The sequence below is a fragment of the Ornithodoros turicata genome, unplaced genomic scaffold, assembly GCF_037126465.1.
Source record: "Ornithodoros turicata isolate Travis unplaced genomic scaffold, ASM3712646v1 Chromosome52, whole genome shotgun sequence".
Lineage (NCBI taxonomy): Eukaryota > Metazoa > Arthropoda > Arachnida > Ixodida > Argasidae > Ornithodoros > Ornithodoros turicata.
Genome location: NW_026999380.1, coordinates 102846 through 118296, shown reverse-complemented (window position 1 = coordinate 118296; position 15451 = coordinate 102846). Strand labels below are relative to the sequence as shown.

The 15451-nt window shown below is 43.7% G+C and overlaps 1 protein-coding gene and 1 long non-coding RNA gene across 3 annotated transcripts in view; one reads left to right on the top strand and one right to left on the bottom strand.

The window, feature by feature from the left end:
• LOC135374293 (uncharacterized) overlaps positions 1–10244 on the top strand; it is a 32518-nt gene extending 22274 nt beyond the window's left edge. The window contains exon 3 of the long non-coding RNA XR_010416836.1: positions 9924–10244. This is a non-coding gene — a long non-coding RNA (uncharacterized LOC135374293). The remainder of the gene's footprint in view (positions 1–9923) is intronic.
• The window catches only part of LOC135374292 (uncharacterized), an 83831-nt gene that overhangs the window by 50828 nt on the left and 17552 nt on the right, over positions 1–15451 (bottom strand). For both annotated transcript variants that reach the window (XM_064607278.1, XM_064607279.1), the window contains one exon: positions 2770–2867. In XM_064607278.1, coding sequence (XP_064463348.1) covers positions 2770–2867 — 98 coding nt within the window. The remainder of the gene's footprint in view (positions 1–2769; positions 2868–15451) is intronic.

The following is a 15451-nucleotide window of genomic DNA, read 5'->3' as shown; positions in this document are numbered from 1 at the left end:
TGTAATGTATCACAGTTGCACATTCACAAGTTTGCATTAAGTGAATGAACTAATGCAACTAAATTCATCTCATGGTCGTGCATTGTAAGTCATATTTTTAAGGCTTGTCATTTTTATTAGTCTAGATAAAGGTTATGTTAGCCTTGTATGAAATAACGGGCACATATCGACATGTATGCAGCTTGTGCACATTAAAAGCAGCTATGTAGAGTCAAATCCCTGTTTTTTTAACATCCTATTCACGGTTGCTCTTTGCTTCTTGCAAGTCTACTCATTCCAGAAGCAAGAATTGTGCCATTGTAAAGCGAATGGAAATAAACTGTCGCCGACTGAGATAGGTGGTCCTTCTTGGCCTGTGACTGTAGGATGACCCCCCCCCCCCCCCCCAAAGAAAAAAACGTCACAACAAAGGCGATGTTCAACTAGCTCCCCACAAGTAGCTAACTGGACATAGTAGCATAGTAGCAACATCAATACCTTTGGGTGTACATTACACAATATGCTGCATTGTGCTGTGGTATGATAACATACTGATTGTCTCACAATATGTGTATATATATGATAAGGGCCCTAAGGGCACACTGCATGGCTTATACCCTCTGTGATGTATATCCATACCTGGCTCCAACATTGCATATCAATGTATGTTACAACACACATTTTGACTTTTCGCCGTTATGAGATATCTTCGGCCGTATTGAGACTTTGGCCGTAACGAGACACTTGGAGATTAAAGGATTATCTGCCGTATTGAGACAACTGCCGTAATGAGATAAAATCGTCCTTCATGTGGCGTCACTGCCACTTGCATTATATAGGTGGCATCTTGTTTTGTTTTTCTGTTTTCTGTTGTTGTTTTTTTGTGGGCGCGTTTTGTAACTTGCACTGTGCACTGTTTCGACCTACGTTGGCACCACAAAAATATTCTGCGTGCCATGTTGTGCTACATGTTGAAACAAGACCGTATTTTCAGATCAAAAGATGGAAGTCACAGAAAATGTTATTCAGCTCTATCGGACCCGAACGTCTGTCCTCTCGAGTGTTTTCAGAGGTTCAAAAGACATCCCACATTTAATTACGGAGGCATAAAATGAATTATTCGTAATAGCAGCAATAACGAAACAGCATTCCACCATTTATCCGAGATGTATTCGTAGTGCTTAATAACGCGACTTGCTTACGCGATACCAGGTCGTTGGACTAAGTTGGATGTTGGACTAAGTCAGACAGGGCGCGCATTTCGAGTGATGCTTTTTTACAGCTGCTTTTTTTACTTTCGGGGACGGATTTGACAATTGAGAAATCTTTCTTTTTCTTTTTCTTGTATTTCTTCTTCTTCTTCTCATTTTTTTTACGGTGTCGGCGCTCGGCACAGCTTGAGAGAACTCATGTTTTGAGGCTGGAACAACATAGAAAGGACAAATGCACACAAATACTCAAATTGCCTAAGAAATTACCGATGAGAGATTAAAGTCACTGAAAAGGTTAGCCAGGCAGTAGGGCTCGAAACCACATTTGTGTATTTGTACATGTATGTATTTGTCTTTGCTATGTTTCTCCTGCCTCAGAACATCTGTTCTCTTCATGTTCAACAGTTGCCGCTTGCGTGGATCCCGTCATATGATTGTGTGTATGACCGAGAAAAAAAAATAAATGTATGAGTGAAAGGGAGATTAGTGGGAGAGAGAGAGTGTGTGTGTGGTTGATTTGTTCCTTCCCCAGAAATCTTACGGGGAGAGGTTAGAAGGAAAGGCGGGGAGGAGGATCGGAGGAGAGCAAAGAACTTGAACAGGGCTCTTCCCTCTCTCTCTATCGCAGTGTACGCGCTCGGAGGCAGCCATATTGAATCAGCTGAGGAAACGTCGCGTATATGTAGCCCCTGAAAGCAGCCACAGTTCCGAAAACTGTTGGCAGCGCTTGCTCGGCTGCTCCTCCGCTTCCGTTGGCTAGGTATAGAGTCACTAAATAAGCTACGCTTCAGAGTATCGACACTGAGGCAAAAAGAGCCGCCATGTTGTTTCGGATGACCTCCAGCCCCACCTCTATTTTGGCAGTAGAAATAGATGAAGATGAAGTTCAGCAGTGGAAGAAGACAACACTTCGAAGAGCGCTAAATAGATGGCGCTGGAGGTCATCCGAAACAACATGGCGGCTCAGTGTCGATACTCTGAAGCGTAGCTTATTTAGTGACTCTAGCTAGGCATACTGTGTCATTGTCCTCCCCTATCCAGGCTTGCAATCAAGGCTGGTTGAGGCAGCAACGGAGAAGGTGTCTTCATGTGGCGTCCGTGTCGTGTCTTTGTTTCTTCGTGTATTTCTTACGGTTCCATGGATTCTGGCCTTATGTTCGCTGCATGCTTGCCGGATTCCATTTTTGCATGCGCCGCGAATTCAGTGTGCTCCCTTCGCCCGTATCTCCTAGAGCACTGGAAAAACAAGCTTGCAACAAGTGGAAAAACAACTCGTTTTTTTTTTCTTTTTTGTGGTGCTCTAGTACGTCCCAGTGTCGGAGGTTTCCTTCTAGCACACTCCTTGAGATTTCTATGGTCCCTCCAGATGACGCCCTTGAAAGTCACTTGGGAGGTGTGCTGTTAGCCCAGCTCAAATTGGTAGAGCCCTGGACCGGAAATCCACATGATGCGCGTTCGAGTCCTACGGCTAACCTTTTCAGTGACTTCCATTTTCTTATCGTCGCAGCTGTTTCGTGAAGCGTTAGCTCTTCGATGCTGTGTTCCGTTAACAGTACGGGGATATAGGAGGAATACTCACGAGGGGGAGTCTTGGGCGTGGTAGAAGAGTAGACTGAGATAAAAATCGGTCGTGTTTTTCGGGAAGCCCGTGTAAAAATTAGCCTTTCCTCTCGGGTTCTGTAAAATCATCGAGGCAAAAGAGGACACATGTTACGTATAGACCACAAAGAATCCAATGCAGGAAACACCCCCCTTCAGCGCTTATTTGCTTATTTAATCTTATCTTGACACCAAAATTTGGAGCGGCACTAAAATGCAAAAAAAAAAAAGAAAAGAAAGATAATAAAAAATTTGCTCTCAAATGAAAGTCCGTGTTGCAATTGGCATGACGCGAGCGAAATTAGTTCGCACTGCGCTACCGTTTACCAGAAAAAAAGTCTAGGGATGTGCCAACCCAATCCACGAATCCTCGAGTCCTATATAGGCAGGGATTCGAGATTTGCGAATAAATTACGTTCAAGAATTAGATATGTGGCTATATTTTCGCCTGAAACTAAAGCATTATTTAATTTGTTTTTCGTCAAATTCGTTTAAACTCTTTTAAAAGAAATGATTGGAAATATTCGAGATTCGGGATTCGTAAGATTCGTGGATTCGTAGAATCTTCCCTGGATTCGGATTCGAAAAATTTCGGATTCGTCCCATCTCCAAGAGAACCAGGAAAATATGACTTATTAGCGTAGTGCACATGTTCTGCCGATTACAGCGCTCAGTAGCATTGCTGACACTGTCACGTGAGGAAGGAAGAACGTGTTTTTCGAGTGTTCACGTTCAAGTCGTCGTTCATTTCCGTATCGTGGCAAAATTTAAGGTACACCATTTGTACGCGTGTGTGTAGAAAAGGGGCATGATGATCTGGCTGTCCACCCCATTGACACACATGCATTTCCCGTTTCTTACCCTCCTACAGCGGGTCAATAAATTGCGATACGGTCCCAAAATCTTCTTTGAGGGGTACATACTGGTGTGTAGATGTCATTGCAACAACAATACTAAAAGGGGGATATTTCGACGTATCCCCTTATTGCGCACAAAGGTTCAATTGCCGCAATGGACAAACGGGAACATATCGATGATGAACTCCCGCAATTGGCACGTGTTACATTCTACAAGCTCTTGGCTCCTACGCCCACGGAAGAAATTGTCGTGGACATGCTTAAAGTCTTCTATTCAAGAAAAAAAAAGCATTGATGCGGCACTGTACGAATATCTTACGAATATTGCCGCGAAATCCGGCACTCGGCAGGTTCTATCTGCTCCCAAATATTCGTAAAACAGGAAATCCTAGGGCGCCCAATTGTTTCGTGCAATGGAACTACAAACGAAAATGCATGTAGCTTTGCAAAAATTATCTACTTAGGGAGGACGTACCCCCACAGCTGCCATCAAGATCGCTCATGAAGAACGCTACAAAGTAGCTTCAAAGTAGCGTCAGATAATTGTAGGCTCGACGTCCTTATGATATAACGAACGAGGAAGAAGGAAGAAGTGCTGAGTCAGTTTTGTATTTGTGAATGTCTAAAACAGTGCTGAGTGCTATAGGGATGGATTGCATACGTCTTGTCACTGTTCTTTGGTTTCAGAAGTATGTTCAAGGCCCTCCTAGAACCCCCCCCCCCCTATTGCACTCGAGTTTCAGTACATTGTGCTGCTTGTGGTGTCAGTCGGTTGTGATGTGTTTCATAAAGCCATGCGCAATCGCGCGCTTCTATTGTTGGACGCGAAGGGATCGTTCTGTTCTTTTTCTTTTCGCCCGCACAACCGGGGAACATTTTGTCCTGCACCTGGCGCCAGCACACGCTCGTATGCATAGAAAACATGTATCAATACGCAGGCGCGCCGAAAAGCTTGTTCGCCGAAATGTGTGTGTTTACCCAAGTGTCCGCACAGCGAACTGTCCGTGCACCAAAGTGTCTTAACCCAGAGATGTCCTGCACCGAAAAGCCGACCATGCAGTACCAAGAAGTATCGCTTTCCCTATATCAAAGGAAACGAGTTCCACAACGAATGCTACCTAATCTGAGCTTAACACGAGAGAACTGATGTTCTGAGACTGGAACAACATAGAAAAGACAAATACATACAAAGGCTCAAATTGCCTAAGAAATTAGCCATCAAAAATGGAATTCACTGAAAAGTTTAGCCAGCTGCAGGAGTCGAACCCACATCGTCTGGGTTACCGGTCCAGGGCTCTACCAATTTGGCTAAGAACGCGCCCTTGCAAGTCGCTGAGGAGGTCTGTTAGCTTAGCCCAATTGGTAGAGCCCTGGACCGGTAACCAAGAAGATGTGGGTTCGACTCCTGCAGCTGGTTAAACTTTTCAGTGACTTACATCTTTCCTCGCTAATCTGAGCTGCCATGCTTCCTCTTTAGCGTTACGTAACCCAAAGGTTTCTTAGACAATGCCCAAGGCAATCGCCCTGCAAACGACAGAAAGAGGAGTTCCCCACGATCCCCAACTTTAGTATGAGTACCCAACACTACAACAACAACAACAACAACTCTATTTCGGTATGATGAGTGGGGAGTTTCATCGCCCGGGGCGGTACTCCACCTCATTGCTGCATGTGAGGCAGGTAATGAGATAATGAGTCCCGTCAATATAAGTACCCAAGTCCTGTGGCGTTCAGAAAGGTGAAGAGAGCCCTGAGGGCAGACTCAACACTACATTCACAATGCACAAGGGCAAAATGACCCCCTCATGTCGCGTCTTTCTTCTCTTGCTGTCCCGGATAATCCGCCAATTACAATACACGAGGTGAACCAACGGTAAACGGTACACCGTGTAAAGCACTATACGAGATAGCGGTGCCAACACATATGTTGCCCATCCTTCGCTGATTACACTCTTAAAAATGAACTTCACCGCATAGCACGCTCTTAGCCAACCGTCATCTCGAATGATATTGTTATCTGCCCTGATTTGTTGAAAACGGGAGGCGTACGCCTCTTCTGTGACACTTATGCTGTTCATAATTGTCACAGAAAAGGCGTACGCCTCCCGTTTTCAACAAATCAGGGCAGATAACGATATCAGTCGAGATGACGGTTGGCTAGGAGCGTGCTATGCGGTGAAGTTCATTTTTAAGAGTGTAGACTCGAGGATTATACGGGCGAGAAAACGTGCACTGTTAAAACAGAACTTCACCACATCGCACGCTCCTAGCAAACCATCATTCCGAATAATATCATTCTGTGCCCTCATTTGTTCAAAATTGGGGGGAGGCGCCTAACTTGGACAAGATAGTCTGTCCCAGATAGGCACCTCCTCCCATTTTCCACAAATGAAAACACAGAATGAACAATCGGAAGAACATTCGGAATGATGGTTGGCTAGGAGCGTGCTATGTGGTGAAGTTCTGATTTAACAGTGTGGAACAGGCAAATCGTGCAGGAAAACAGTGTATGTCTTCCTGTAGCTAAGGTAGCCCTGCATGCTAAAAACTGAACTTCACCACATAGCACGCTGTGCGCCAACCATTGCCACGAATGATAGGGTTATCGCTTTTGATTCCAAGAGAGATGGAGGCGCAGGCCTTTTTGTGTCAATTACCATATATCCAAATTGGCACAAAAAGGCGTACGCCTCCCTCTCTCGTCGAACCAAAAGCGATAACACTATAATTCGTTGCAATGATTGGCGTACAGCATGCTATGCGGTGAAGTCCAGTTTTTAGAGTGTGAAGGGATCCTTTGGTGAAATCCCAACTGAAGCTACTGTATCTGCATCCCACACTCTTAAAAATGAACTTCACCGCATAGCATGCTGCTAGCCAACCATCATCTCGAATGATATCGTTATCTGCCCTGATTTGTTGAAAACGGGAGGCGTACGCCTTTTCTGTGACACTTATGCTGTTCATAATTGTCACAAAAAAGGCGTACGCCCCCCGTTTTCAACAAATCAGGGCAGATAACGATATCATTCGAGATGATGGTTGGCTAGGAGCGTGCTATGTGGTGAAGTTCATTTCTAAGAGTGCAACGTTATCCCTATCTATTTTCGAACAAGTCTGCAACTCTATTAGCAGAACAGGGGAAAGAATGCAGGGCACCACAGGTCAACACGCTCACACGTTCGAAAGCGCGTGAACTGGAGAATAACGCCCTAGTCACACGGCAAACCCGTTAGCGGTCCGGCAGCACAAGTCCGTTAGCGGAACGGCCGTCGGGTTTAAATCGATCACGTGATCTCTCCGGCTATTAGGGGCCATCCAAAGGGTTGACCACAACGCATGCGCATTATTCACATTGTCACGCGACGGTTGAGGGGAGAGAGAAAGTAGCAGACGACAGGACTGCGAAGGAGGGAAGGCTCCTGTTTTTTTATTATTATTATTATTATTGTTATTATGAGGTTGTTACGAAAGAAAAGTTGAGATGGCGCTGCTGCAGGTGGTTGCGGGTCAGGGTATCGGTAATCGATGGTTAGGTCTACCAGGCTCCAACAGCTCCCCATAGAGCCCATAGTTTGAGATAATTCACACAACACTAGGCACACGACCAATGAAATTGCGACGTGGTGGATATTATGCACAACCAGTCGGCCAATCAGGAGCCTCGATGTCTGGCTGGCTTTTCGATCGGTATTGGCTACCATTGACTTCTACTGGATTTCAGGCCTGCCTTCGTTACTCGATATTCAAAATAACAAAAAGCGATTTTGGGGTAAAATAAATATTTATTTGATACAAAGCACTAATTCAAAGATCTGATACATGGGTGCACTGTGCGTACAAAGCCCACTGCGTTGCTGACACACTGGGACAAAGTTCGAACATGAAGCAGAACGAACACACCGTTCAACTCCTAATACCGAGAGCCAGTCTCATCAATGCGTACCATTTCATGATGAGCATGTTCTTTCGCTGCCTGCGGTGCATCCATTATAGTGAAGCGAAAAGCGCTTGTGTGGCACGCAATCCTGTCTTTGTTGACAGTCCTCGAAATCCAACGGCGCCCGAACTTGTTCTTCACGCTCCAACTCATAAAGCATTTCGGTACCGCAGTTGACAAATTGTTCGTGGGGTAATAGTTGTGTCCAGGAACAGCACAACACGCGTAGACTCACAATAACGCACGAATAAATACGCGCACATATTTCTGCAAACTGTTTTGTCGATTGACACCACCGAACACAGGAGGACAACATGCCGGCCATGCCATGCTATTTCGAAACTACAGTGTTAAGACAGAACTTCACCACATAGCACGCTCCTAGCCAACCATCATTCCGAATGATATCATTCTGTATATTGATTTGTTGAAAATGGGCGGAGGCGCCTATCTGGGACAGATTATCTTGCCCCAGATAGGCGCCTCCCCCCTGTTTTGAACAAGTCAGGACACAGAATGATATTATTCGGAATGGTGGTTGGCTAGAAGCGTGCTATGTGGTGAAGTTACCTGGTACCTGGTACCGGGTACCTGAACGCGGGGACTGGATCTACCTCTGTATCTGTTAATCACAAGCTCCGCGATATATGGCTGTTATGGTCACTAAAAAGGTGTACATAGTGAGCGTTTGCCATGTTATTTGAAAAACAGAAGTAGGTATCCTCGCGGAGGTGATCGTTGTGCTATTGTCAGTGTTTGGTCGTCGATTGTGGTTGCGTGTAATAATTTCATCCGCATCGACCATCGCTTATTTATCGTCTGTTGTACGATATGTGTGGTGAACTGCAACGATCAAGATTGCCTCTGGATTGCTGGGGCATTCCAGCAGCGTCCTTTATACGCTTTCGAGCCCGGTGTCATGAGCGCAACGTGTGTGCAAGTGTTTGATCACTGTGGGCTATGTAAACAGTAAAGAAAGTTCATGCAAGGGTGGCCTTATACTGCATGGGACTCCCACACGCACAACTTTTAGAGTGTTATCGTTTTAAGAAATCGACGTGATACTTTGAACGTGTCACAGACCTGCAACGCGTTAGAGTATCTGTTTGCTGGCTGTGTTTCTTTGGAGCGCAACTGATACGGAAAACGTACTCAGGGTGCTGCCTTGTTTACGTCGTCGTCCTGTGTGTGTGTGTGTATTTCGTTTGTTTGTTTAGCGCTGTTTTCGTCATGTTACCCAGGGCGTCCTTGCTTTTGAGCGTGGAAGTGTCGTGACCCCCTGTCAGTGCGTTGCGTTGCTGTGCTCTCTGACCTCTTTTATTACTGCATTTCAGCATATCAGATTATTGTAGAAATCACTAAGCACTAAATTGATTGTTCTGTTCAGCCCACAAAGATTCATCGTTACGTTGTGACTGTCTCTTGCTCTGATGAAATTTCACAAAATAGGAACATACCTAATGTATATATTTGTCATTACACTTACTGAGCATATTTGTCATTTGATATGATGCATTCGACATTGTTAAAATGAATGGCCACACTTTAGTGGCAGCACACTACGTCTGAACCATTCAGGATTTGTAGTTTAATGAGACCATGTACACAAAATACAGATGTTAAAATGAACCAAATATCTCATAAAGAAGGAGGTGTTATACCAGTTTCACGAGTGGTGTTTAAAGGATAGAGCAAACAGGAATGAACCAAAGAAAACACATACAACAGCTACAAATAAGCATGTGCTGTTATTTTGTTCAATAATTGCATTGTGCTTATTTCTTCAACTTCATATATTATTGAGGGAACACTTTTATGCAACTGTTTCGGGACTTACACATTTTCCATGCTCGTTCTTTACAAGGTTCTCTCTGAACTTCATACTGGCATTGTAAATTTCACTAGCATTATCGTCGCACCATTACATGCCACACCATCACCACCACCAATGCATAAAAACTCCCCACAGCTCATGCCATGCCATGCTAAAATACGGCTGCCAACAGCACATCATGCACTAAACAAGTGTAGCAAGGCAGGGTAGGTCGTACGAATTATCGTGTGTAGACAGCCAAAAGACGCGGACAGAAGAACAATGACACGGACGACTGCATCATGCACTACGCTTTGTGAAATCGCTCCTTATTTAAGCTTTTAATTTTGGATTCTTGTTCAGAAAGAATTTGCGTAGTGATGCAGTTAGTTATCACTCCACTCTAACACAGATCACTCAACTTTGACTGTGAAATGACATAAGAGGCCTGTGTGATGCCATGAGAATGTTAACTGCCACTGTATAGTTGTGTAAACTTAGTTTGTTAATTTTTATTTCAGCAGCTCTTCACCGCTTGCTTGGCATTTTTTTTAGTTTTCCAGTCATGGAAGAGTTCTTGGACTATTTTCCCAGTTTTCCATACTTTACTGGATTGCAGACATCCTGAGCTACACACTGTAATTGAAGCAACTGGGCATTCGAGGATTACATGTTTGTATCGCTCATGTTTGTGACCTGCATCTGTTTGACTAATTCTCGTTCTTTACACAGAATATAAAGCTCTGAAAAATTATTGCGCAGGCTGCATTTCTGCATTGTGTGGTTATGCAGTTCGACTGTACAGCTTTGTATTGAGAGATTGTGCTATTTCTTGAGAAACAACACAGTGGAATATCAAAGCAAGGCACACCTAGAGGTGCTCATTCTAGCATGAAATGTCTGTAGTAGCACTGATCATTGTCTGCTTGCTTTCTGTGTTGATCTATAGCAGATAGTGACATGAAGTTCACAATGGACAAATATGCACACTCCAAATAAGCTCACACAAAGAAAGGAATGCAACTTGAACTCTTAGCTACAATGTGCTGTATTACTTTTATTAAAATTTACATGTTTGTATATCTTTCTTCCACAATTTCAGTTATTTTTTTCAGACACTTTGGTAGTTGTCACTTTGTAGAGGCGGGCATATTCATCCAGTCGTGTCAACACAAATCTATGCAACTGGACAGTTTAATGTAGTGAGAATGGTGTACTGCATCATGAAGGACAAAGTTAGGGAGCAGATGTATGGGACATAACACTGAATATGCAGTAAAATAATACAGATGCCTCTGCATGACTAACCACCTCAGTAACGAGTGATGAACATGCAGTCTTCAGGCAACTTTAGGAAATTAATACATGATGTATGGGGAAATGGTTCAGAAGATTTACAAGCACCCAAAGCAACAGTTTCACAAGTGCCGGCCAAATGCATTATGTTGGCGCACAAGATAAGCATGTAATTACTTCCTTCCACTTTACTGAACTTTATGCACCCCTAAGAAAATGAAAATGTGGGAGGAGAGGGGGGTCTTGAAAAGAAACAGAAGTAGTGTGAATTTCCCGTTAAAAAGAAATGAAAAATGCCACACACATAACCACAAGATTTATGAACCTATGGTGAAGCAAGCTCTTACACAGACATGTTTTTCGTGTGTTACATGAAGGTCACTTGTGTTGGGGGTGGCATGGTATGCGATAAGCCTAAGATAATGCCAGCCACATATTTGTATAGCAATAAATTTTCTTCACATGTGGCTTTGAAGAACTGCTTACTTGAAACAAAATAAATAACCAGGTGTGACACATATACAATCTAATGTCACAGGCATTGGTGCCAGTCATTCAGTGAAAGTAGTTTGCATGAGATGCCACATATTCTCCTGGTGACGATGAGGGGGAAGGAAGCTTTCCAGCGATAAATGTATGTCATGGTGTCGTGTATTGCAACAGCATTCATGCACTGTTTCAAGTGACAGATCCATAGATATTAAAATCGTTTGTCATGATGCTGATGACACACTCTTAGTTACATCCGAATTTTGTTACCGTAGTATTCCCATATTGTGTATACCCTCCACTCACTGGTTTAGGGGTGGAGTGCGAGTCAAGGCAGAGGAGAGCCGGTGTGATATGGGAGTACCCATTCTGCGTAGATATTGTACAGGACATGTCATACGGGAAAAATCGTGGACACTTAGCATGCACCTGAGCTGGTGTAAGGGGAACAGGTTGTAACATAACTGAATGTACAGTGAAGTACTACACATATGCATATTAGAAGTGGATATTGGTTTGGTTCATTATTTTTGAACTCAGCTATTCAGAACACGTTGAAGACAGACACAACACCAAATTAGAGGCATTGTGGCATTTGCGATAAATAGAAGTATGATTGCAATGTGCGTGCGGGAGTATATTATAAATCATTTAGCATGATTACATAGGAATGTGTTTTCCCATTCTTAAGATTTACCTGTACAGGATATGAGACTACACAACAAGAGTGCACTCATCACACCAGTGTAAAGCTGCAGTGTCGTCAAGCAATTTTTAACAGGCCTGCTTACAGAAATGATGCAGAACAGCATACATACATTTTAGCTTGAAAGAAAAGCCTTGAGCTTCAGGAGACACAAAAGGGACTCTGTTTTTCTGTTTAGTACTATATTCACACTCAACACCTGAGTACATGGACAAACTCTATCGCCATATGACAGCTATCGACAACATAAAAGAAGGAGAGCTAGTGTAACATGGGTGCATGTTTACCCTGCGTTACTACTCTCATCAATATCCACACTGAACACATGCACACAGAAATTAACTACGCAGCCATATGGCAGCTGTCTATAACGTAAAAGAACGATAGCTACTGTTAACATGGGACCGTGCTCTTTCACGTTCTCCTGTGCTCAGTGTATATACAAACAGCTGCACTGGCAGGACAAATCTGTACCCATGCTAACAGAAGCTAACTTTCTTTTAAGTAGTTGACAACAGTCACGTGGCCATACACTCATGCTACAGTTATGACAGAACCACATTTCCATTTTGATGTTGCGTGCACCAGCTGTTAAATCTATCAGGAAGGTGTTATATGCAGTAATTGCAGTTGATCTAATTTTCAACTTCAAGTGCAATGCAATAATGAGCAAGGGAGCTCAAAGTTCTGTACACATTGCCCTTTGTTCCTATGCAATTCAGCTCTTTTGCAGTACACCTCAGATATATTAGTGGAGTCGGCATGCGGAATGTAGCAAGGATTTTTTTTTCCTTGTGCACCGTTGCTTACTTATGTTTTCATGTGACCTTACCAACTAATTGAGCAGGGTATCGAGAGTGCATGCCTGTATGAAAAAAGTCATCCTTGTGGAACGACGTAATAGCCTTTATTGTCTGAATATAAACAAAAATCTCACGATAACAAGTTGTGACGAATGAGTCCACAACAGATATTTTTTAATATCTCCAGAATATCTGTGCTTATACATGTGCAGAAAAACTGTCAGTGATTGGTTATGGTTATGTACCTGCAATAGTTAACCTAAAAAAAGTAATGATGCTTCCAAAAGGTCTCCAGCCTCCTTTACCACACTGCTGTGTAGTGTCTTTTGCAGAAACAGCCCTACAAAAGCAGATCTACTGTTACCATACGGTAAATCAAAATAGAAGTAAGCAGCTGTCTTTTTGAATGTTTTCCAATGTAGCAATAGTAATACAATACCTGAAGAGCTGTTTTTCATTCGTCTCCTCTGCTGTGGCATGCTGAAATAAGTATAACACACATTTCAGTTTCATCTATGTGAATTACTGATCTATTACATGTGAATCCAGGGAAAATGGGGACCTCGTTCGGTTTTGCTCCGGTATTTTCATAACCTGGGAAAGCAAAATCTGCTCAAATTCCGTGTTCAGTGTAGTGCAACAACATGCATATTTCCATGCCTCGATAGTGTCCACACAACAGCCGCAAGACGCTAATGCACTTTATGATCAATCCTATTGCACGGTTAAATGTCTCTGGAGATACGACATGCTGCAAAGAGATGATAGATACCGCGGTGGTTAATAAACATGCGAGTGGATAACGCCCCTCAATTTCTCCATCGGGGCTCGCAACAACCATCTAGCACGTTATTGCTCTTACTGTACAATGACGGGGTGCTTACAGTGTGTATCACAGGAGATAATATCATAATAAGCTCCAGCACTATGCTTTGTTTTCGATGATGCACATTGACGTTCGGCCATCCGCACACTCTATCGGTCCATTGGATTGGTATCTGGATTTTGATATGGATTTGATCTGATATGGATGTCGATGCCACTCCCTTTGACCACATCTTTGACGGTGCTTTTTACGTTTGTCATGCAAAAGTTCACAATAGCGCCTTCTAAAAACAACAGCCTCATTTCGTGCCCCCGGTCAAGCGTTACGCCGTTTACGTGTCGTAACCGTGCATTTAAAACGATTCTGCTTAATTTTTACCAGTTAGATTTCGAATTAGTGAAACATATCCTACCACAACCACTCTACAATAGCTTTTTCAGCACACGTTCGCAGTTGCAAGGTAATTAGGCCGACGTTAAACTAGCCTCCCCCCTAGTTTAAAATACGTCCTATTCAAATACATGGCTCTTAAACCACCGGTTTAAGTAGCTTGGGTGGATAATCGAAATGGTCTATTTGAAGCGAATATTCCTCCCATTGCGATAAAATCCACCTCCTGGGCGCTTCTAGTAACTATATCTATCAAAACTTACCCAAGATTTGATGAAAAATTCTTCGTGAACCGGGGATTAGGCCTACCGGCCTGGCATCGCTTCTGGCAGACTCTGGCGAAATGCGCATGCGCCGTGCAGGAAGCTCGCCATGTGCGGTGCCATTGGCTTCACAGCAGCAGGTTGTAGAGCATGGGATGGTGATCCAGGATTGGCGAACGAAAGCCTCACGTGATCGATTTCAACCCGACGTCATTAAACCAATGGTTTAAGTAAGTTGGTGAATACCGGTAATGGAGTTTGGTACATGAAATATAGTTTCGTGACTTGGCCGCAACAACAGTGCATTGAACCGACTGCGTCGCAGTCGCTGCTCGGGAAAAAACACGCAGATGTAAGGAAGGTGTAATACCCTATCCACACGGCAAACCTAATGCATTAAACGGAATGACATTTACTTCACCTCCTAGCCAACCACCATCACGAATGACATCGTTGTCCCCTCTGATTTGTTGAAAACAGGGGGCGTACGCCTTTTTTGTGACAATTATGCAGAACGTAATTGCAACACAAAAGGCGTACGCCACCTGTTTTCAACAAATCAGTGGAGAGAACGATGTCAGTGGAGGTGATGGTTGGTTAGGAGGTGAAGTAAATGTCATTCCGTTTAATGCATTAAGTTTGCCGTGTGGACAGGGTATAAGATGTAAGATGTAAGGAGATGTAAGGTAACACCGTTCGGAACCGGCCCTTTCGGAAACACGTCCATGCTTCCGACCTCCGGCTCGTCTGTGCGGTGGATTTGTGCCTCGTTGGTGGAGTTTTTGATTCTTTTTTTTTTTTTTTGCCTTTTGCTGTTTGCTGCTTATTGAAGTACTTCCGGAGTGTGGCTTGGAAGGTCATGAGCCGTTACTTGACCGCGAGGTGGTGCAACAAAACTCTCGGAATTTCACTTTTCCACTTCCGAACCGACAATGACGAGAGGTACGTGTGCTGCTCACACTGTCAAGCGAATTTGTTTGGCGCGGTTTGTGCACTTTTGAAATTGGCTTTGATATGAATTCAAGGCGTTTTCTGGAAAAACGTACGCCAACTTGTCCGAAGCTGGCCAACGCCGGCCAAAGCACCGTTGGCTATGCTGTGTACACTTCACCGAAGACAACAACAACTTTATTTTGACTTTGGAGAGTGGGGAGGTTCATCGCCAGAGGCGATACTCTACCCCTTTGATGACGGGGATGTGGGGAATAAAATAACGAGCCCCTTCACATTAACGATCCAAGTCCGATATGTGTCCAGAAATGTCAAAAGAGCTTTGAGC